Genomic DNA, 23,823 nt, shown 5'->3' on the forward strand with positions numbered 1-23,823 from the left:
ATGTTCATTAATAAATCAAAGGTTTGGTCTAAACTCCAAGATAATTGTCCAAGTTTTAAGTGAAGACACAGTAACGTTATCACAGAATACATTGTCCCATATTCCAAAGGAATGACAGATGCAGAGATTCCTTTGGTAATTAAAAGCACCACTTCGGCAAGCGCATGTTCTCAACGTTGCTTTAGTTATAATTACAATGCTAAGAACATTATTCATTTTATAGAATTCTGAATCTTCAAAGACTTCACATCTCTCTTTAGTAGGCCAGGATAACACGGCACCTCCAGCAGGACGATCAGAAGTGGCTACTGAACTTGGAACGTTGAGACTTGAGAAAACGGATAATCAATTGTTTCAAAGCTAAGAGACTCAAAATAGAGCAAAAAGCCACATTTGATGAGTGTCTCCATCTTAGAATTCAGTTAATATTACAGTGACTTCTACAGGAAAAAATCAAAGTTATTGGACAGGTAGTTATTGCTCTTATCAGTCCAACATTATTACTGACTTCTGTAAAAACCTATGCCCTGGGAAAAAATACTCAGGGAAGTTCATTTCAAAGCGGCTTTCTGGCAGGCACAACAAAGTAGCAGTACCACTAAAGTGCCAGTTTCTTGCAAGAGTGCTATATTATATTATTGTGGCTTGATGGGCATGGTGCTGTGTGGTGTTGGGTGGGTTGGTTTTTGGTGTGTTGTGGTTTGGTTTTTGTGGTTTTTGGTTTTTTTGTGGGGTTGGTTTTTTTGTTTGTTTTTTTTTTTAAGGTTGGACTTGATGATCTTACAGGTCTTTACCAACCTTAGTGATTCTGTGATTCTGTGAGTACTGTTCAGGTAAAGGCTACCTAAACAGCCTCAAATCAGAGGATTTTTTCCAAAAGCATGGAATTCTAGTCCACTATTTACCAACAAAACTGTAAAGCCAAAAAAGTCAAATTTGAAGTTGCAGGGCAAGTCGGAACATTCTTCCAAAATGAAACTAATTCAGCTTGAACCTGTACCTTATGTTACTACTGATGAAGTTCATATACTCATTTTTAGCAGTATGTTTAACAGTTTACAAAGACTTGATATACCATGTCAAAGAAAAGTCCACGGCGTACTTTGGGAGGTGCAGATCTGCAAGAGCACCCATCTTGCAGGAGAGGGTGGGAGGTAAAAAGCACCTTCCTACAAATCATTTGAATCCTGGCAGACCACTAACCATTCAACACAAAACCGAGTCTAGTTAAGCAAGTTGAGAAGTCTCCAGTTAGATTAAACTGATAAAAAAATAGGCTACTGCTTTGAAGTTCATGAGAGGTATCTTAAAAACCTGCCCAGCACAGAAGATAGTCTTTACAGAGATTTACACAAAATTCCTAAGCAGCTGTGCCAAGATTTATACGAAATAGTAAATGGAAATGGAACAAACTGGTGTGAAGGTAGAAGCAGTAAGTATTCTATATAAATGTTAGGAAATTGGATGGTATTTTGGAAGTGTTGAAGCTCTTTCAGCCAGTAAGTACAATTCCGTTAATCTAAACGTTATTTTAAGCTTGTATTTTGATATGAAATCATTGAATATTACTCATTGCCAGCTGCAACGTTAAAAAGATACAACTCTAAACAGAAGACAAAACTTCACATGAAAATTCCAACCAGGATAAATCATCGGAGTCAATATTTATTACTCAGTTACATTTATGGGCTTGGAACCAATACAACTGTGTTCCCTACAAATTACTTCTAGTGGAACAGCATAAAAAACCCCAGATAGCTACACAGTATTTCTAATCAATGAAAAGTGTTAATTTATGTCTAAAATTAAAATTCAGAAACATTTTCACCAACTATTGGGCTTTACATTTAGGATCTCACTTCATTCTGAAGTTACTACTGAGTTTCCAAATACGGCCACCAAAAATAAAAACCTGACTGTGCCTCTACTGTAAACACCAAGATTTTTCAAAAGATCAAAAAAACCCAAACATTGTCTCTCAACAGGTAATTGCAAGCTATGGCCGATCCCTGTAGGAAACATGAATCTAGTTTAGGACTTGTAATCTACACTGCAGATTTCTAGTCAGAGTAATCAATGGCTTACTATATGCTTAATGAATTTGGTGACCTTTAGGAAAGCGTATGTGGCTTAACCAATTTCAGTGTATTTAATAATTTAAACTTCGGAAGAAAACATTTCCTTCGTTCAATAGAGATGAGACTATTTTATCCGCCTGTGATAAGTGACATTTTATTTCTTTGACAGGAGATCAGTCTTAATTACAAAGCCATTAATTTTTTTTTGTTTTAATAAAGAAATGTATTAAAAAGCACCTGCCAGTCATTGGACCAAAGAGGCCAGAAGAATAGAATCAATACTCTTATAAACCAGCATGAGCACATAAATAAAAAATTTAAGACAAAGCATGTCTGTATTCAAATGTAGAAGACATTCAGTTTTTGCAACAGCACACAGGACTCTCAGAGGGTGTTAGTATGAGTAAAAGCGTAGTAGTAAAATTTGTAATATCACAGCAGCATACGTTTTTAGGTTTTAACTACTGAAGCTTCAAAAGTTGTCTTCTCTACTGCTATACTTCGTTATAGCAAAAGATTTTTTTAGAAGTATGAATAGATAAAACTAATGTCTTTTTTGTCTTCATATATGCTGTGAATGTTACAGGCAAAAAATTGAAATTAAGACACAATACGGCTTCTGAGACAAAGAAGTGACAAAAAAAAACCCCTTCCACTCCACAACAAAAGTATTGTCTGAAGAACTGTGTTCAAAACCAAAAAGACATCACTATTTTTAAAACTGCAATGAGAAATACAACCCTGGAAAGTACTAGTTTACTAAACTAGGCCTTACTTGTCATGTAAGTTGAAGAAGCGGATTGTTTTTGTCCTTTAAGGAGTTGCCTGTTTCAGAATACGTTATTTATTATGTTTTCAATGGCATGGAGTATGAGAAAATATCCATGGGAGTACATTGCTATTTTCAACTATATTTCTCAATTGAAGTCAGTGCTTTGTAGTATTTTCACAACTGACTGTGTAGAAGTGCTTCTGTTTTAAAAACAGGATGACAAATTTCTAATGATAAACAAAACCGCAAGGAAACCCATTTCAAATTTCTAAAGCTTCACTGAATTCCAACCACTCATACACACTTCACTTCTTCAGTAAAATCCCTTTGAAAACAAAACAATTTAGAAAAAAACTAGCCTTGCTCTCAACTGTCAATTTAATTGAAGACATTGAGATAAATGTAAAAAGAAAAAGAAGAATCTGGGCAAATAAAATTATCTTTTTGCAGAATTGTCAAAAACCGCTATAGAACATATAGTCAGCCCAACACCAAAAAGTGGTTAGCAGCCTTACCCCAGGTATAAAGGTAAAGACGTTGTATTTCTGATTTTTTATGGCATTTTTGGGGTACTTTTCTTCACACTTTTCAGGACATCCAAGCCACACTGTGCGAGCCTTCAACTCTTTCTTTCTTCGGCAAACATTTATGAGCCAATCAGAACAACTGAAAAGAAAAACAATTGTTTACTTTAAAACTAAATAGTTACTATACGTGATTACCATTTCCAAACCTGGAACTCTAAAGGCAAATACATAAGAAAAACAGGATTAAAATTTTTTGCCACATTTAAATAAGTAAGCATGATGTTGACTTGTAATATTTAGGGCAGTTACACAGTACTCAACTCATTCAGACATATATGAACACTTGCACATTCTTTACGGGAAATTCTAATAAAATAACAACACGTTTCACTACACCTTGCCCTGACACAGGTTCAAAAAATTCTTCTTAATACAAGTCTGCATTAGCAGAGACTAAATTCCCCCACCGTTAAATAATTAACTCATCCATCATACCTTACAATCCTTTGGCTAAACTCTTTATCTTGTATTACGGATACTCAAATTATGCTAATGACTGAAGAGGAAATAAGGCCTCTGTTAGATAAAGTTAGAAAAATTTCCATAGCTTTGTATACAATTGTCACATAATTTGTAAGTCACAGAATCACTAAGGTTGGAAAAGACCTGTAAGATCATCAAGTCCAACCATCAGCCCAACCCCACCATGCCCACTAAACCATGTCCCGCAGTGCCATGTCCACATGTTCCTTGAACACCTCCAGGGATGGTGACTCCACCACCTCCCTGGGCAGCCTCTTCCAGTGCTTCACCACTCCCTCAGGAAAGACATTTTTCCTAACATCCAGCCTGAACCTCCCCTGGCGCAACTTGAAGCCATTTCCTCTTGTCCTATCACTAGTCACGTGGGAGAAGAGACCAACACCCACCTCACCACAACCCCCTTTCAGGTAGTTGCAGAGAGCGATGAGGTCTCCCCTCAGCCTCCTCTTCTCCAGACTGAACAACCCCAGCTCCCTCAGCCGCTCCTCACAAGACTTGTGCTCCAGACCCCTCACCAGCTTCGTCGCCCTTCTCTGGACACGCTCCAGCACCTCAGTGTCCTTCTTGTAGTGAGGGGCCCAAAACTGAACACAGCATTCGAGGTGCGGCCTCACCAGCGCTGAGTACAGGGACACGATCCCCTCCCTGCTCCTGCTGCCACACCATTTCTGATACAGGCCAGGATGCCGTTGGCCTTCTTGGCCACCTGGGCACACTGCTGGCTCATATTCAGCCGGCTGTCGATCGACACCCCCAGGTCCTTTTCCGATGGGCAGCTTTCCAGCCACTCGTCCCCAAGCCTGGAGCATTGCATGGGGTTGTTGTGACCCAAGTGCAGGACCCGGCACTTGGCCTTGTTGAACCTCATACAATTGGCCTGGGCCCATCCATCCAGCCTGTCCAGATCCCTCTGCAGAGCCTTCCTGCCCTCCAGCAGATCAACGCCCCTGCCCAACTTGGTGTTGTTTCCTCCATAAGACTGCCTATAGCAGACACAACAGGGAAGCATACCTAATGTCACCCTGTCATATGTTTTCAACCAAAAAAAACCCCCATGTAAATGCACCCCATGTAAATGCAAACTGCACAATGATCTGCAATTTCTTCACTGAAGAAAGGAAGAGCATCCTTGCCTAACCAGCTAACAAATCTACTGAAGAGGGTTTAAAGGATGAGCAATGAGATAGACAGGAAGAGCTCACAGCCACCTTTAAACAACTGCAATTTGGACAAGGACACAGGAATGAAGGGATGAGATCACGATGCAGGAGGAACAAACGGCTGGCAAACGGAATGATGCCACTGAGGCTCAGTAGACTATGTATTAACAACAGTAAAACAAGAAACAAACATGGATGTGACTCAACTCACGCAATATAATCAGCCTCAGACTTGCTAGGACTATCCACAGGGAGAGATTATTAACGCAGATGAGTACAGATGGTTTGGAAAGAACTGGTAGTGTGGAAAGAAAAGCGGGTTTGCCATACACTGTATATACTTGTTTTACAGTCCCATATGTTAAAGGAGAATTTCTCTGTGTTTTTTCAACCTGGGGGGAGGTGCCTTAATCATGTTGGGAGTCTGTTTTAAGCGAGTGAATCGGGAAGACTGAGCAGACAGGCCTTCCGTGAGCACCGAACGCAGCCGAAGCACAGACCAGGCTGGTGACAGTGCGTTTCAGCTACATCAGCAGGTGAAGTTGAAGGTGAAGGGAAGTGACGCATGTTTTCTAGTGAGGTTTGAATATACTGACAATATTTTTGATGCAGAAAAGTAACCATTAGGAAGCTCTTATAAATCGCATTCAAACCAACAGAAAGGATTTTGCTGAGAACAGGAGGGTGAAATTACGATCCAGTCACCTCAGCATTGTTTCCTGGATGAGTTCTGCATAGTCAACCTGTTTGCATGTATTTGTACACACCTGAAAGAAAACAAAAAGTCATAGCCAACACTGACTTGTCCAGAGCAACCTCTAAAATGGAACTAATTTCCCTCTGAGAAGAACCAGATGCACTAGTGTCATAGAGTACACGTCCTCTCTTGATTCCTGGGGCTTTGAGCACCCTGATCTTGTGAAAGATGTCCCTGCCCATGGCTGGGGAGGTTGGACTAGATGATCTTTAAAGGCCCCTTCCAACCCAGATTGTTCTACGATTCTATGCCTTTAATAAAACTTAGCTCTCAAGATATTTCTCATAAGGAAAGTAAAGGAACATATTCTTGGAACTGACACAGTTGGAAAAATCATAATTGCGGAGTAGCTTGTTATAAAACCAAAATAATTTCAGTGAAGTTCTGCAAAGCTTTATCTAGAACTTACTGGGTAATTCATAATCATATATTTAATTAAAAAAAGCTAGAAGAGATAGGTGTACATGCAAAGAGGAGATCAGAATTCAAAGCTGTCTTGACAGATTGAAAAAACTACCTGGAATAGACAGAATGCAGTTATACACGCAGAAGCGCAACGTAGTACGTTTACACAGAAACAATCAACTATGCAAATACAGAATTGGAAAAGAGTTAGTAGATAGCATCTCAGAAGAGAAGGACTCAGTTACTGCATGAGAACGATATACATGCGCAAAAAAGAGGCATGCGTGGACAGGCATACTGCTAGCAAGTTATGAACGTGTATCTTTTTCTCGGTCCAGTGCTAGCAAGATCTCAGTTGGCTTACAATACCATTTGAATACCAAATTTCAACAAACAGGCCTATTGGGAAAACAAAGACCACACACAAGAGTAACAAACAATTACAGGTCTAGAAAGCAGGGCAGGCTTGTCTGTTAGACACACCGAAAGAAACAGAGTTGTTCAGAGGAGGCTGAGCGTGGACCTAATATGGTTTCAAGTATGTAAGAAACAGCTACAAAGAGGAAAGGGACAATTATTCTCTAGGGCCACCAGGATTAAGTAAATGATGGACTTCAACTGTGGCAAATAAATACGGGGGGACGGGACGGACAGACATTGAGTAAATACTTCTAACAACTAGGGTGGAAAGAAACACTTAAGGAGGCTGGAATTGCTACCACTGCAGGTCTCTAAGATCTGGTTGGAGCAGACATAAGTGATAGGTGTAATTCATCCTGTGCAGGCAAGGAATCGACTGGACGACCTCTTAAGGTCCCTTCCTATTCTGTTTTTCCACAATTACAGGATCATGGTACACACAAATATACAGGGAAGGAACGCGGATAGTTAGCTTACCTCGCCACAGTCCCACTTAAAATGTTCTTGTCTGTAGCCTACATTATCCCAGGCCTATTAAAAACTAATTTTGCCAAAGAACAAATGGAATTCAAAGTTGCAGGCTCTTTTTAAAGAAAACTAGAAGTTATGCAACAGTGAAATAATTCAAAGCAACGTTCGCTTTGTTATGGTAATGCCACTACACCAATAATCACAAAGCTGACATTTAAAACGCTTCAATTTTAAATACCGGATTCTTAAGATTTCCTCCCTGAAGCCTTCACTGTGGGATGGACATCAGTTTGGTTTGATCCTATGTAAACACGCATTCTACTTTTGTTACAAATATAAGCCCATTCAGCAACTGTTTGCCATCACTTTTAAATCAGGACAAAGAATTGTTCTATCTTAAAAATTGTAACAGTGTTAGTTCAACATTCAAAATTCAGCCCTGTTATTTAGTAACATACAAGTCAGAAAAATCAAGTTACCTTGATCGTTACTTAGATTTGTCTTTAAAGCAAAATGAACAGCAGTCTTCCTATGTCGTGGTTCCACGCTCAGTTTATGGCTGCGAACCTGCTGCTGACACGGCTACAACCCCCCTCCTCCCGCGGCAAAGGTGGGGATTTGTGCCCCTTCCCTTGTGCTGACACAGCTGCTCGTGCAACCGCGTGGGTAAACCGCACCCGCAAACCGATCCAGCTGTAAACTAATGCAGAATAAAAAGGGGGACTATTTTCAGTTAGATCCACCCCGAATTTTAAAATCTAGAAAACTGTAAAAATAGTTGAAGCAACGCAGGCTATGTCCTTGCAGGAGAAGGTGGAGCGATTCCACTCGCTGCCAGCTTGGATTTACGCTTGATAAAATTGCTCATGGAATTAAAGCTTTAAACATATTAGTTTCCAGGGCAGGGGGGTGGAGAGGACAATACAAACGGAAGAGACAGCTTAGCTGTATAGCAAGAAGTGTCGAGACCGATCTGTAGCAAAAAAGTTCCAAGGAAAACAATTTTTTCCAGGGAACGTGAACAAGCATGACAGCTTCTGTCTACAAGCCCATAGACAGAAATTTCCTGACAGCCTTTGAAATCTTCCATTGCTTAAATCAGTTTTTGAATTTAAACTGTAAACAGACTGAACATTTTACCAGGCACAGTCTCTTTTGTAGAACAATGTCCTCACACACTGAGGACTTTTCTATTGTTAAAAATAAACATTTGACTAAAGCAACCGAATTACACTGCTTTCCTTGCCACCGAGTTTCCCCTTCTTGAAACTACTTTTTCCACTACAGATCGACAGAGAAGGTGAAACAGATGCCATAATAACCATTAGATTAGCAAACGCCAAAAAGTACAGACACAAGAACGATGTCTGACCGGGAAACAACTGATACCTTTGATAAAAGGGATTTGACTGACACAGAGCTAACAACACTCAAGTTCTCAGATGCAAGAAAATCTCAGATGATGGAAATATCACAGGTTATGCCCAAATCAGTATCGTAACGGTTCAGATGAGTTTTACTACCTTAAAAGTAAAAATCAGGTAGATTCTGCCATTTACAGTCTCAGCAGTAATCAGTGTTTTATCACAGGAAGAATAAGAGGTGGCCAGGCTGGCCTCAGAAATCCTAATCAATTTACATTAATTCGGACTGTTAAGAACAATGAAGTCTACCCGGTATTTCTGAAACTCAGATTATCAATACCCAACACATACCTAATCTGTTCTCCAATTAACATTCGCCAATACAAAAACCATTTCTGTGGAAGGGTACGGACCCTTTCATGGGCTTTTTGTGCCCACTAAATTTGTGTGAAACAAACAGCAGGAGCTAAATCAGAATAGCATTCTCCGAGCTTCAAATATCCTAAAAACATAATGAAAGATGTAGCATGATCAAGACACACTTTAGATTTTCCTGAAATCTTTGATGTAAAACCACAGCCTATGCTATGGATTCAGCGATTAAAAGTCACATTCTTGTTTATTGATTTGACATTTATGTCAAATGTCCTTGCCTCGAAAATTCAGCACAAGCACAGAAAGCTTTTTTTTTTTTTAAGTTAGCTATAAGCCATGTTGCCTACATATATACAATCTGTTGTACTGATAAAGAAATGAACTGATTGATAAAAGAACTTTAAGGTATATCTATTAAATGGCTTTTTATCAACCTGCTTCTTAACGTACTTTTTTTTATTTGAAGGAACAATAACCACAGTCGTCATATCAGTAACTGATGCCATATAAAAAAACACAGAGTAATTGTTAAATAAGAACCCTTAACTTTTTCATAAATAGAGTGTATCTCTCCCAGTCAAAAGCTAAAGTAAGAGTCTCACTGACTCTGCAGCTCTAATAATAAAGGCTTTTTTTTTATTTTCGCTTTTCATTACTTTTATCCTACAAGCTTAACTGCCAGTATCTTTCACAAAACAGCATTTTCATCAGAATGGACAGATAACATAAAAGCTCTATATTGTCTGCAAGGGTCAGCTTTTCCTTATTAGGTTTTAAGTAGCAGAAACTAGTTCTGCAAAGAAAACATACTGTAATTATTGTACTCAACAGGTAGCTTCAGTAATCAGGCCAAAAGCAACACAGTGGTCATGTCATTCTTAAAAGATCAGCATTTTCCCATGCTTCTGCATAACAAATGCGTTGCAGATTAATTGAAAGCGTACAGGCCATCTTAGAGCCCAAATTAATCCGAGCATTTGATATCCCCTTCACTTCATATGGAAATGCCATTCAATGGCACCATTTTCATAGGGACAAAGTGGTTTTTGATAACAAGTGGAATGTAAATCTCATGAGAAAGAAATCAATCCAGCCCAAAGAACTCCAGAGTATTGATCTATGTGCATTATAATTTCACAAGCTTGAAGAGAATTTGTAAGTTAAAGGGGCAATGATTACAGCCACAAAACAGCTGCTATATCACTAAGTTTTCTTTTAACTGTGCTATGAAAGCAAGAAATAAGCAGTTTCTGAAGTTAAAAGTTATATTGGTTGAATTAAGTCTTCAGTTTGTTCGAAATCAAAGACAACATTTGATTTAATTATGATTTTTTTCTTGCAAATGCAAAAACCGTTTAGAGAGCTGCAGATTTGCAAATAAAGTTCATGCCATTCAGTTCCGATCACCAAGTCTATTGTCTAAGCAGAAGTTAAAAGCTGAATAAAGGATTTTTACAAAATCTATTTTAATGTACAGGGAACTTTGTCAAACCTTCCATATATGCTCCTGCCAAAAGGGTGAAGCTTTTTCAACTAAACAGTAACAGTTTGTGATGCAGCAACAAAAAAAGCTATAGAATATAAAATTCTAAAGCTGCAAAGTAAGGGATGGAAAACTTCCTCTCGCAAAAATGAGATTAATCCTAACAATGCAAGAGAGACAAAAAACCCTAGTGCATATGGGGAGTTTTGTTTGTTTGCAACAAGTAAAGTGATTTTGAACACAAACACAAGACTTTCACTGAGAACCCAAAAGAAATCAGGGGGCCCCTGAGCTCAGCTCCGGACAAACGCCTAGTCTTTTATTGTGTTCATCTTCCTGTCACTGTTTTGAAAAACTTACAATTTAGTTTACAGCACAAAAGGAAATTCTGGATGCAGAAGTCGAGATTTCAACCTCCCCCAGTCTCAGGTATGAGATACCAATTTCCATAAAAACAGGGTGAAATTTTAAATTCTGTGCAACTGAACAGGTTTCAGACTGCTACGCTGTATTTAATCTCACATTACACTTAAAAGAATGCAGTTTGCCTTCTGGAAATAAGTTTCAGTTGTTTGCGTAACATGTATAATCCACCACCAACGCACATGATAATTGCTTTCTCACATGTTGCTCTCCATTTCAAGTGTGAAGGTATCAACACCCAATTCTGTCCCAAAGCGGTATTTTACATCACGTAAGAACGTTCTATCACACAGTGTAAGTAGTCACTGCATGTATGGCAACACAGTAGCCTCCAGCTTTCCTGTATGATCTTTTGCATGATCCTAGGCAACTTTATGAACTGCATACAGGCATTTCAAAAACTCTCATATTCCATGGGCCCCAGCAAAAATTCATAAAGTTTTACTGTAACGAGAAACCATCACAAAAAATAACTTAACACTGACTGCATGTCCCTGACTTTCATTAATAACGATGCCTCAATGGTGCTCTCAGCCCAGAAGAAACCTCGGTTATCACCACAACAGGTATTTACATGCTCAGTCAGAAGTGCTCACCCAAGCTGAGGTTTTTATCCAGCCTGACTGGACCAATAGACAAGATACCATAGGATTCACCTTCCTTCCAGCTAATTTTCCTCATCTCATCTAAGCAGATGCCTGCACCGTCCTTGTGGGAGGGAGGTGATCGTGCCCCTGTACTCGGCGCTGGTGAGGCCACACCTCGAATGCTGAGTTCAGTTTTGGGCCCCTCACTCCAAGAAGGACATTGAGGTGCTGGAGTGTGTCCAGAGAAGGGCGACGGAGCTGGTGAGGGGTCTGGAGCACAAGTCTGATGAGGAGCAGCTGAGGGAGCTGGGGTTGTTCAGCCTGGAGAACCCTGAGAGGGGGTTGTGGTGAGGTGGGTGTTGGCCTCTTCTCCCAAGTGATAGGACAAGAGGAAATGGCCTCAAGTTGCGCCAGGGGAGGTTCAGGCTGGATATTAGGAAAAATGTCTTTCCTGAGAGAGCGGTGAAGCACTGGAAGAGGCTGCCCAGGGAGGTGGTGGAGTCACCATCCCTGGAGGGGTTCAAGGAATGTGTGGACGTGGCACTGCGGGACATGGTTTAGTGGGCATGGTGGGGTTGGGTTGATGGTTGGACTTGATGATCTTACAGGTCTTTTCCAACCTTAGTGATTCTGTGAATATCCTACTGGAAGTTCAAACTGCTGCTAGGATCTATCTGATGGTCATCCCTTTTTTTTAACTAGAGGTTGGTTTTTTTCCATGAAAAATTATAATTATCTGCTATGATATTCTGTTATAGAAAACACTAATGGGATTAAAATGTCTCTAGGTACAAATACAAGACTGAATGGACTCTTTATTGTATCCAAATTCAGTTGAGAAAATCAGCAAAGCAGAAGTCATACGCCTCTAAGGCCTCTTTCTTAGTGAGGGCTTTTCTTTTACACACCTACATCAGCAGTAATATATGTATAAGTAGCAGCAAAATAATGAAACCATAATGCAATTTCCTTGCTCTTTTCTTTCTCAAAAATCCATCACAAATATGGCTCCAGTATTTTAATTAATAAGTTCTAATAACTTTGAAAGTTTCTAGGCTTGAGCTCCACTTAAAGCTGAGATATACCTATCAATTTTAAAGAGCAAGCGAGAACATGGAATTTTGCAATCCTCAGCATTAATGACACTTTCTTGCGACATTCTCTTAGGGTTGTTAACTAACTGTTAACTAACTGTCCAACATAAACTCATCTTGCAATTGCTGCCTCTCTCCAAACACTGTAAATCCTATCAGGGCAACTACAGGGTGCAGTCTTTACTGGTCTACCTGTTCTCATGACACTTACAGGAATGTAATCACAGTAACTAACACTTAAAGAGCTGAACCCACCTAAAGTATATTTTTTGAAAGGTATGTCAATTTTAAGATATGTGCAAAAGATTAACAGCCTCTTTAGATACTTAAAAATGTTTTTTTAAAAACTACAGTGGGAGTTCTGTAACAGAAACATTGCTTCCCAAAATCATTTACATACACAAACACTGCTTCTGTAAACTTTGTTGCCTTAGTTCCTTCCTGCTACTTTCCAAACATTTATTCCCTATAATAAAATTAATAATCTGTAAGTTTTATTACATCATTATAGAAAAAAGAAATCACCACAGCTTATATTTTTCTGCAATTTGTAAAGCTGTGTAACAAAATTAGTCCAAAACTAAAGGTGCAGAAATACAGTTTTACTTAGGTAAAACAGTAACGGGCCTCTTGGAATTTATTAAGTGCCATGAAAACCACCCGTGAAGACTTCTATCTGAATCAATTCTAAAATCATCTGCCAAAAAAAGCATTCACCATTTAAGTTCACTCAAAACGCTCCACTCACTTCACTTGACTGATTCTCAGATTTTATAATTCAAGATAAAAAAACCCCATAATTCTTAATCATCCTAACAGCCATTTCTGTATTTAGAAATTTGCTAGCAATTCATTAGAAAGTTACTATTCCGAGGCAACGGCATACAGCGGTTTGGCACAAAAAGTTTCTAAATAAGAACCAAATCACAAGAGCTAATTCCATCTGTAATTCACTCCACGGCCACCAGTCACATGTATTCTTCACCCTGTACAGTTGAAGTGTTAACTAATCGTTAGTTAATGAATTTGCCTTTTCTCTTCAGCAACAGCAATAAAATTTATATATTGTCAACTTAACACACTAATGCCCTCAGAAGTAAAAGAAAGTTTTAACCCCTCTACCCTGAGGTGGTTTTGAGTAGAATTGAGGACCAAGCTTATTATATGCCATATTACAGACCCCAAACTAGTACCCATTTAGTACATCATCTCTCTTAAAAGCCTCCCTTTTTCTTGCAAGTCAGCAAAGCAGACAGGAGACGTATGCAGCAGCAGCTCTTCAGAACTTTTTTTTAGTTAACGGCTGGTAATGTCTTAGTAGGGAAAATGCAGGCAAAGCAATCAAAAGGTGTGTGACAAGCAAATCACTGTGTTCCTGTACTCTGCACACATCACACAATGCATACATATGATACTTAATTCATTTAATAGTTTAATAAAAAGTATTGGTATGCAACAGACCTAGTGCAAAGGAACTTCCAGCCACCACAGATAAACCATTCCAAGCCTCTTCTTCTCTGAGAAATTCTGGCTCTTGGTAGAGTATGGTAATCACTCTCATCATTTTCAAAGCCTTCTTCCGACATCATTAGTGGCATTTCATCCAAATGAGAGGACTCATCTTCCACTTGGTACCTGGCAAAATGAAATAAACACACTAAATAAATAGGCAATACATCATTTTTGATTACCAGGAACCTCCTAAAGCAACAAGTTAATTCTTGCCATATGGAATATTATTAGAGAGGTATTTTCATCTAAACATCTCATGTATTTGTGCTAACACATCAACAAGAAATTCTGATTTGAGTTAAAAACGTGTAATACAGCAAAAAGCCCTGCAATCAATCATTGTCAATCATAGTATAAATCATTCTAGGAAAACGCTCGTTTCTCATATAATTTGTACTTACAGAGCTGCAACTTCATACTTTTCAAAGGATTCTTTGTAAGATGTTGCTAAACAGTATTTACTTGGCAAAAAGTTTATAGCAGATGCAAATGACTGAGTTTTCATGGAAGTACAGACTTTAGATTTTCACTGAGCTTCTTCAACTTGCTTTCCTGACCTCTATTCCTCTGTGCACAGGCCTCTATTTGAGTCACACTTTCTACACAACTCATCACTATCTCAGTTTTAATTACTAAAACATTACAGTTACTTTTATAATTCTACATAAAAACATTCAGTGAGTCAAAAAAAAGATTTGCCTGTGGGACCTATGGAAACAACACTAAGCTCACAACGGTCCTTTCCTCTCCAGAAACTATTCTCCATTTCCATTTCACATTTCCGGAATGCTTTTTATGCCAAGACAAAACACTGGAATATTCGGTAAGAAAATTCCCCTAAGTGCATGTAAATTGAATGACTTATTTAGTTCACATTTTTATACCATTGGGAAGATGATTGGAAGAAACTGCACTATTACTCAGGTTTCCTTTCACAGACTATTAGAAGGACTAATAAGGACATTAATTAGAAGAAAATCTTAAAAGGAATTAAACATTACAGTCAAGCAAAGATCATCTACTTATATGCAATAACTCATACAATAACCCTAATCAATAAAAACGCACGATACAGAAAATAAACAAAATGGTCAGAAAAGATGGCTGCACAAACGCTTACAAAATACGTGAAAAACATATCAAACTGAACACAAAAGCAAAAAAACTTTTAAATATATAAAAATATTATTTGGCACGATCGGTAATGGTAGTTAAGCAGTCTTTAAATAGGAACAGCTGATGAAAAAAGTATCTGACCAAATCGAAAGATATTCTGCATATGTGTTTTTAAAATTTCTCAAATACTTTACACTTCGGAAGACTAGTAGACTATCATCAACCTATTCTTTGTATAATATGTAATTTATCTACCTTGAAATTATTCTTGCACTGGGAGTAGTGAAGAGTAATTCCTAGAGCTCAGAAAAAAAAAACAAACAAGAAAAAGGACTGAGTCACAAAAAATATAAGTGTTTGGCACAGAATTAGTAATTTGGATTTTTATGAAGCTGTACTGTATAGTCATCTCTTACAATGTGCATCCTGGGACTGTCCCATTTTCCCCACAGCAACCTACAAGTAATCTATATAAAGATAGTAATTAACAAACCCAAAAATCCATTCCCTTTATGTGAGAGAGCAGCCGGAGCGCGTGGAGCTGTGCCTGGGGACGGGTGAGGAGCCAACTGAGAGCTTCTGGCTCCGGATTAAGGAGAGGACAGGTAAAGACGACATTACAGCGGGTGTTGGCTACAGACTGCCTGAAAAGGAAGAACAAGCAGATAAGACCCCTTACAGACAGATAGGAGCAGCCTCCCGTTCGCAAGCCCTCGTCTTCATGGGGGACTTCCACCACGCTGGTATCTGCTGGAGGGACAACACAAAAGAACATAAGCAATCCCGGAGGGTCCTGCAAAGTGCTTTGACAACAACGTCGCCCTCCATGTAATTAGATGGAGCCGACAAGGAGAGGTGTTCCGCTGGACCTCACACTCACCAAGCAAGGAGGGGCTCACCAGGGACGCGAAGGTCAAACACAGCCTTGGCTGCGGTGACCGTGAGATGGTGGAGTTCAGGGTCCTGAGGGCAGGGAGGAGGGTGGCAAGCAAGCTCATAACCCTGGACTTCAGGAGAACTGCTTGGAAAAGTCCCATGGGATAAAGCCTTGGAGGGAAGAGGGGCCCAAAAAAGCTGGGTAGTATTCAAGGATCAGCTCTTCCAAGCTCAAGAGAGTTCTATCCCAATGAATAGGAAGTTGGGCAAAAATGCCAGGAGGCCTGACTGGATGAACAAGGAGCTCCTGTCCAAACTCAAAGGAAGCGCGCAGAGGGTAGAAGTAAGGACGGGTAACCTGGGAGGAGTACAAAAACATTGTCTGAGCATCCAGGGACAGAGCTGGGAAAGCTATAGCCCAAATGGAACTGAATCTGGCCAGGGATGTCAAAGACATGAAGTCTGTAAATATACAGGTGACAAAAGGAAGACTAGGAAAAATGTGGGTTCATTGCTGAATGAGACGGGGGACCTGGTTACACAGGATGTGGAAAAGGCTGAGGTACTGAATGCCTTCTTTGCCTCAGTCCTTACTGGTTTTCAGGAGTCTCAGGTCTCAGAGAGCAGGGGAAAGGCTGGAGCAAGGAAGATGAAGATAAGGTCAGGGAACACTTAACCAAACTGGATATATATAAGCCTACGGGCCCTGACGGGATGCACCCATGAGTGCTGAGGGAGCTGGCAGATGTCATTGTGAGTCCACTTTTGATAATCTTTAATCAATCATGGTGGCTGGGAGAGGTGACTGAAGAGTGGAGGAAAGCAAATATCACTCCTGTCTTCAAGAAGGGCAAGAAGGAGGACGCAGGGAACTACAGGCCTGTCAGTCTCACCACGATCCCTGGGAAGGTCACGGAGCAGCTCATCCTGGAAACCATTTCCAGGCACACAAAGGACAAGAAAATCATCAAGAGTAGTCAGCATGGTTTCACCAAGGGAAAGTCATGCTTGGCTAATTTGATGAACTATTACAATGAAATAACTGGCCTGGTAGATGAGGGGAGAGCAGTGGATAGTGTCTACTTGGACTTCAGTAAGGCCTTTGCCACTGTCTCCCATAAAATCCTCATAGACGAGCTGTTGATGCAGCGGCTGGATGAGCAGAGAGCGAGGCAGATCCAAAACTGGCTGAATGGCCAGGCCCAGAGGGTGGTCATAAGTGGTGCAAAGTCTAGTTGGAGACCAGTAACTAGCAGTGCACCCCAGGGGTCCATATTGGGTCCAGTCCTGTTTAACATCTTCGTTAGTGGTCTGGATGATGGGGCAGAGCGCACCCTCAGCAAGTTTGTAGACGACACAAAACTGGAAGGAGTGTCCGATAGGCCAGATGGGCGTGCTGCCATCCAGCACAAACTTGACAGGCTGGAGAAATGGGCTGATAGGAACCTCAGGAAGCTCAACAAGGAGAATTGCAAAGTCCTGCACCTGGCAAGGAACAACCCTACACACCAGTATATGCTGGGGGCCAGCCACCTGGAAATGAGCTTGGCAGAAAAGAACCTGGAGATCCTGTTGGGCACTAGGTTGAACATGAGCCAGCGATGTGCCCTTGCTGCAAAGAAAGCTACTGGTATCCTCAGCTGTGCTACGCAAAGTATTGCCAGCGGGTCAAGGGAAGAGCCCCCTCCCCTCTGCTCAGCACTGGTGAGGCCACACACCAGACTCCTGTGTCCAGTTCTGGGCTCCTCAGTAGAAGAGAGACATGGACATACTGAACAGAGCCCAGCAAAGGGCCATGAAGATGATTAAGGGACTGGAGCATCTCTCCTATGAGGAAAGGCTGAGCAAGCTAGGACCGTTCAGCCTGGAGAAGACAAAGCATGGGCAGGATCTTATTAACGTCTATAAATACCTGAAGGGAGGCTGCAAAGACGACTGAGCCAGGCTCTCTTCAGTGGTGCCCAGTCACAGGACAAGAGGCAACGAGCAAAAACTGAAGCGCGGGAGGTGCCGTCTAAATATCAGGAAACACGTTTTTACCATGAGGATGACTGGCAAGGGTTGTCCAGGGAGACTGTGGCATCTCCGTCCTTGGAGATGTTTAAAAGCTATCTGGACACGATCCTGGGCAACCAGCTCTAGGTGGCCCTGCTCAAGCAGGGGGAAGTTCTGCTGATGTAGAACAGCACCCTGCACAGTACTCAGTCCAAAATCTCGATAGACAAACCCAGTATTTTAAAAAGAAAGTAACATTACAAACACCAGGACTAAGCATGACAAAGCACCATCACTGGATTTGCGTTTTCTCAACTTACTGTATATCTACGACAAAAATCTGAAAGCATTTCCTTTTCCCCTAGATTTTCCGTGTTGTGCCCTGTGGTATACGGGAATATATTAAAGCAGTTATTAACGTTTTTGGATGCCAGTAAAGGGAGGCGGGGAGGGAGGGATTGTATTGTAGTATTAGATTTCTATTGAAAAGGTACACCACATTCTTTACATTGGCTGTGTAATAAATTGGTATCAACACAGTCAGGAAGGAAGACCTAATAAGAAAGAAGAGACAAAAAACCAAACCAAACCCGCTATCAGTTAACCAGTTATTAGCTAGATGCTTCCTCTTCTGGTTGGCAGGCGATGCCCCGATTTCTGCACCTCCTTTGAATCACTTGGTATGGGACATCATTAAGGGATGTTAACAGTGTGTTCAGACCAGATTAGAAAATAATGCATAACTAGAAATAATAATAAACACACACCCACACCCCTCCAGCTACAAGTCAACCGAGTCTTGGAACCTTAAGGACATTAGACTTTGTAAAGAAAAAAAATCTTTATGTTTCAAATGATGCAAAAGCACAACCACACTGCAGAAAACACAAGAGTTTCAAACCAAAAAGCTGCATAAATTTGTTAAAAGTTACAAGTTCCCAGAAAGTTATGTGAAAATACAGCACAGAAAATGCTTTCAGAATTATTACCACCACTACCCACTTAAAAAAAAAAAGGAAAATAAAGTTTAAAACAAACATGGAAAACTTGATCTTCACAATGTTGTTTGCCATATTAAACTAAACATCAGATGCAGCTTTTTGCAATCTGGCAATATGTTTTCCATTCCCATTACTATCAATGGTCATTAAGAAAAAACACTATACAAAAAAAATTCTCTGCTCAAAACAGCAGGTATTACAGGTTAATGTGTCTATTATACTAAATTATATGGATTACTCTCAGACTAGACTAATTTTAACACTAGACAATAAAACCACTGCTTAGAAAAAAATTAAGACATTACTTTACGCTAAGACTTCCAGTAAGACAGGCCTGCGTTTAAACAGATTCGCATTCAATGCTTTTATAATCTCTCCTGGTTAAATTTACATTATCACTGTTTTAATATATAGCTTTCCGTTGCAGTGTGTTTTGCTTTTAGACACCCATCCAATTAATGGTGTATTTGTAACACCATCCAGTGAAATCACAATCTGCTCGCTGTACCGCAGTGTACAGCAAGATCTTGCAAAGTAACAGATCCCTTTTACTTCTGTACAAAGTTAACAAGCGTCTGATTGAGAAAAGAATATCCTTTATATACAAAGGTAACACAGCAAACGTGGTTAGAGTCTCTCTTGAAGGAACATGCTAACGCAAGAGAATTATGGGGCAGAGACTTGGCTGAGAAACACATTCACAGACATGCATAATATTTAAATCTATTACCACATGTACAAGACTATTTGCAGAGTACATTGATGTCCTAATCATCATTTCTTTAAGGTTTTTTTGCCATTATAAACAAAATATTTTTTTCACAATCAGTATCTAGGTTTGCGCTTTTAAATACGGAGCTTCACCAAGCAGTGAAGATAATGAGCATAAGCACCATCATGTTCAGTAATCTTGACTTCAAAATACAGCCGCTGAACTGGCAAGCAATTTATTCTGTTTCAAAAGCAATTTTGCTATTGTGTTGGAAAATTGTACTTCAGTATTTAAAAACAATAAGATAATGAATAATGGATTTTTCATAACTAGCATGAGGACAAAAATCTTTGTGTCTTTGTTACTTAGTATTTTTCTGCACTTAATTGCTTGAAGTGCTGATTTTCCTTGACTGACAAATCAATTAAGTATAATCCTAGAAACTTTTATTAAAATAGGGAAGCACTGAAAGCAACATGAATAAAGAAGCCAGAGTGAAGACATCAAAACTCTCAGCATGAGCGCTGCCAAATCAGGTATGAAGACAACTACCTGGACAAAAATATGGTTTCCTAAGGAAAAAGGAACATTAATATTAAACAACTTTCAACAAAATCTGACTACTGTTAGCAACATCATTTAACAGATTTAAGGAAACCATTTACAATAAATACTTTTAAATGAAATTTTGATATAAACATCTGCTGTGAAAATGCTGCCTCAAGTCACCCGTAGCTACATCATTCCACTGCGATGGCTGTTTGCCAGAGTAGAGGCGGCTGCAGAGTTCCACGGGTGCCATAACTGATAATGGAAACCATTTTAATTAATTTAAATCTAACCTGGCTACCTATTTAGATCCGTAATTATTTCTGTATTTTCTGCCAGCTTTCCATTGTACTGAAAGAGCAACGTTCAAGGGTGCAGCAGGAAGGTGCAAGGGGCAGGGCAATCATGACCGCGTGTTTTTCTGGGTTTACTCACTCGGCAAACGCAGAAGCAGTATCTACGATGGATTTTTCTATCTGTCTCCTTAAAAGACGCGGGTAGGATAGAAGCACTGTGTCAGACACTGCATAAATACTGTTTCCTTGTCGCCTCTCACTTGTGCTATATACCATAATTCACAAGAAGAAAAAACAAAGCTGATGTCTTAAAGCGGTATTTCTCAAACCTAGCGAGGGAGGGAAAAGGAATGTGTGGCCACGAGTTTGCACAGGAATTGGACACAGGAGATGGCTGTGGGATGCAGAGTAGCATGGAAGAGAGGCAGCCGCGGAAAAAGCTCCAGCTGAGCGTCTGAGCAGGAAAGCTGTGAAAACCAGTTACTGGCAGTTGAGCTACCACCGCTTGCCACCATGACCACGTCCCACCCCACCAAGCGCCGGGGATGTGGCTCAGTGGCTCCTGCCAGCCACGGGCCCGCCTCTGCTTCTGGCCACGGGCAGAGGGAAGGCTGCGGGAGGACGCAGCACAACCTCCCTCCGCCATATCCTGCTCTACCTCCAGTCAGTCATTCCTCCAAGGGTTAACCTAGGTGAACACCTTCCCAGCCTAAGGATAAAGAAGGAGACTGCCAAAGTCTACAGATGCAGTAGGAGGAATAACGAAGAAAGGGATGGGCATATTTATATAAAGAGCAAGAGTTGTTTCTTAAAGGACAAACCACCAAAGCAGCAACTGCTGTAGGCTGTCTGTATCACCAACGTAACTGTTCAGATCCTGCCCTGTGACAAAGAAAAAATCCCAGGAAATTCTGCACAGCAGCAGGAAAAAAATTTATTAAGAAACGTACGTTCATCCATAACCATGCTTGTAAGTACACAACATATTTTCATATAAATGCTCCTCTTATTCAAATATCCAGTGTCTCCATAAAACAGATTGCTTTGATAGAAGCTACCTGAGAAAAATCAAATTACCAATACCTTTTTTTTTCCAAATATTCTTCTGCATTTCAGAAGATTGAAAGTTACTTCTCCCCTCTAATTTGAAACACCTCTACTTTACACAGCAGTAAATTCAGTTAAACTACAGAGCAATCATGTTGTTCCTAGATTACAACAGAAGTGGAAAGTAGAAAAATCTTCTACAGGTAAGTGCATGAAATTTAAAGAATTTCCTTTAACCTCTTCCTCCAAAACACAGAAAAGCTATTTCAGAAGTTTTTAGAATTGATCAGAGCTTGCCACTATTTGTCCCTATTTAGCTTTAGTCGTACGTCTAATGCAAGTGCACCCCTAGTCAGTATTACTTGGGAAGTCTCTGAATACAAGTCCTGGCCTAAAAAAATACATACACACAAAATAACGCATATACATTTGTAATAGGATTATCAGGGACAGATGTGTCAGATCTCTACATGGAAGATAACACTAACCACAGGATTCCAACAGTTATAACAAAAAATCACCCCCCACATTTGGGCAGCTTTTAAGGAAGCTGAAGATTTGTACAGCTGAACATCTATATCCAGTTTCAATAGTCAGCTTTGCTTTCCTGTCCTTGCATAACAGGATCTTTAAAAACCTATTACATCACTCCCATCCTAGTGCATGTTTATCCACTGGACAACAAAATAGACAGAAGGAAAAAGTACTTGTAGTGTATGTGGGCAAGTTTATTACTGAGTGTGTCACTGAGATGAATAATATTTACTGCAATAAGACAAAAAAACCAAGCTGCCCCCAGCCTTTTACAAGTGATGCAAAGAAGTGTTCTGGAAAAACACAAGGCAGCATTTTTGATCAACTACTACAATAAAAAAAAAAAAAAGAAAAAAGAAAAAAGCTGCCATCTTCTGCCATGCAGAACTATAGGAAAAGCCCTTACATCTGTTGAGATAAAGGTCTAAAAGCCGACTATATATTTATTTCCAAAGCAGCTCCCGTTCTTCAGTAGCTTATCAAAAATTGCTTAAATCACAGATACTAAACCCACAGGTTCCACCAGACACTTACATAAAGCAAATGCTCTGAATTCTATTTGCCTTCTCTCTCTCCTAGCTCGCACTTTCTTACTGGAGCTGTATACAGATGAATCAAATTCAGAAGATCTGCATATCGAAGCTTTCATGAAAAAAGGCACCCTTCTTTACTCCCCTTTGCTCACCTCACAAAGCACTACTCGTATCCTAATGTAAGATCTTTTTCAACCCATGACAAGATGAGTGAGTCTCTATATTTAACAAATAGGTACCAGAAATACCTAAATACACAGCAGGACCTGCGGAAACATCATCTGCATTCACCAGAACCCTATTTTTAATTAGTAGGGTACGTCATCGATCACAACGACGAGATCATTTTATCACTGTCACTGGGTATTGTTATTGACATTGGAGCCCAATCAATTGTTTTCTCTCCCTGTTCTTAGCAATCCAAACGCCTGCCCAAGCAACACAAATCACTGTATTTAGATACTACAGATGCAAACCAGGAAGGCATGCAAATACAGGGCAAAAATAATAGCTTAAACATGAACAACCTTAGAAATACGTTTACCAAATTTATTCTACAGCACAGGCACATGCGCTCACTGCAAAAGACGGCATCATCTGCAGTAGCAATTTGAAGTTCTCAAACATTTTTTTGCCTAATAATTAAAATGCTTCAGATCAGGATAATTAAGAATAATCATGCTAAAGATTATGACTGTCTGTAAACCTATCTTGGTGTTAAAGAATATTACTAGTGCAGAAAAAAAACATAAGGACAACTTTTTCCAAATACACAGTTCTAAGTAACATCAAGTCAAAGCACTGCAATTAATTACTAAAATCACTTAAAGTTCTTATGTCAACAATATTTATGTCTGCAGACAAAGTATCACAAACTACTTCTCAGGTATGACACCAACGAAGTGCCATTGTACGTAAAATACTTTACGGTAGCTACTGTGAGCAGCTCTATATACGTGTAATATGGTTACCTGCATCGTTAAATCAAAGATTGGTCTGAAAAGCAAAAGCCACAGAAGCTAAAGTAACAACGACGACGACACACACTGCATAAAAGCTCTGGAAACATTAACATACGGTGAGGCCATTTTTCAAAAGTTTGATATCAAACTACTATGACCTTTGTCCCCAACAAAAATCTCAGCATCTACACCTACCCTGAATCAGGTGCCAATCCCAACAAGCAGTATTAA

The 23,823-nt window shown here is 39.9% G+C and overlaps 1 protein-coding gene across 1 annotated transcript in view; it reads right to left on the bottom strand.

The window, feature by feature from the left end:
- The window catches only part of ATP9B (ATPase phospholipid transporting 9B (putative)), a 174,262-nt gene that overhangs the window by 143,872 nt on the left and 6,567 nt on the right, over window positions 1-23,823 (bottom strand). The window contains exons 2-3 of the mRNA XM_059815461.1: window positions 13,921-14,094; window positions 3,366-3,516 (exon numbers count right to left, since the gene is read on the bottom strand). Coding sequence (XP_059671444.1) covers window positions 3,366-3,516; window positions 13,921-14,057 — 288 coding nt within the window. The 5' untranslated portion in view covers window positions 14,058-14,094. The remainder of the gene's footprint in view (window positions 1-3,365; window positions 3,517-13,920; window positions 14,095-23,823) is intronic.

This window comes from Gavia stellata, chromosome 3, assembly GCF_030936135.1.
Source record: "Gavia stellata isolate bGavSte3 chromosome 3, bGavSte3.hap2, whole genome shotgun sequence".
NCBI classification, from domain to species: domain Eukaryota; kingdom Metazoa; phylum Chordata; class Aves; order Gaviiformes; family Gaviidae; genus Gavia; species Gavia stellata.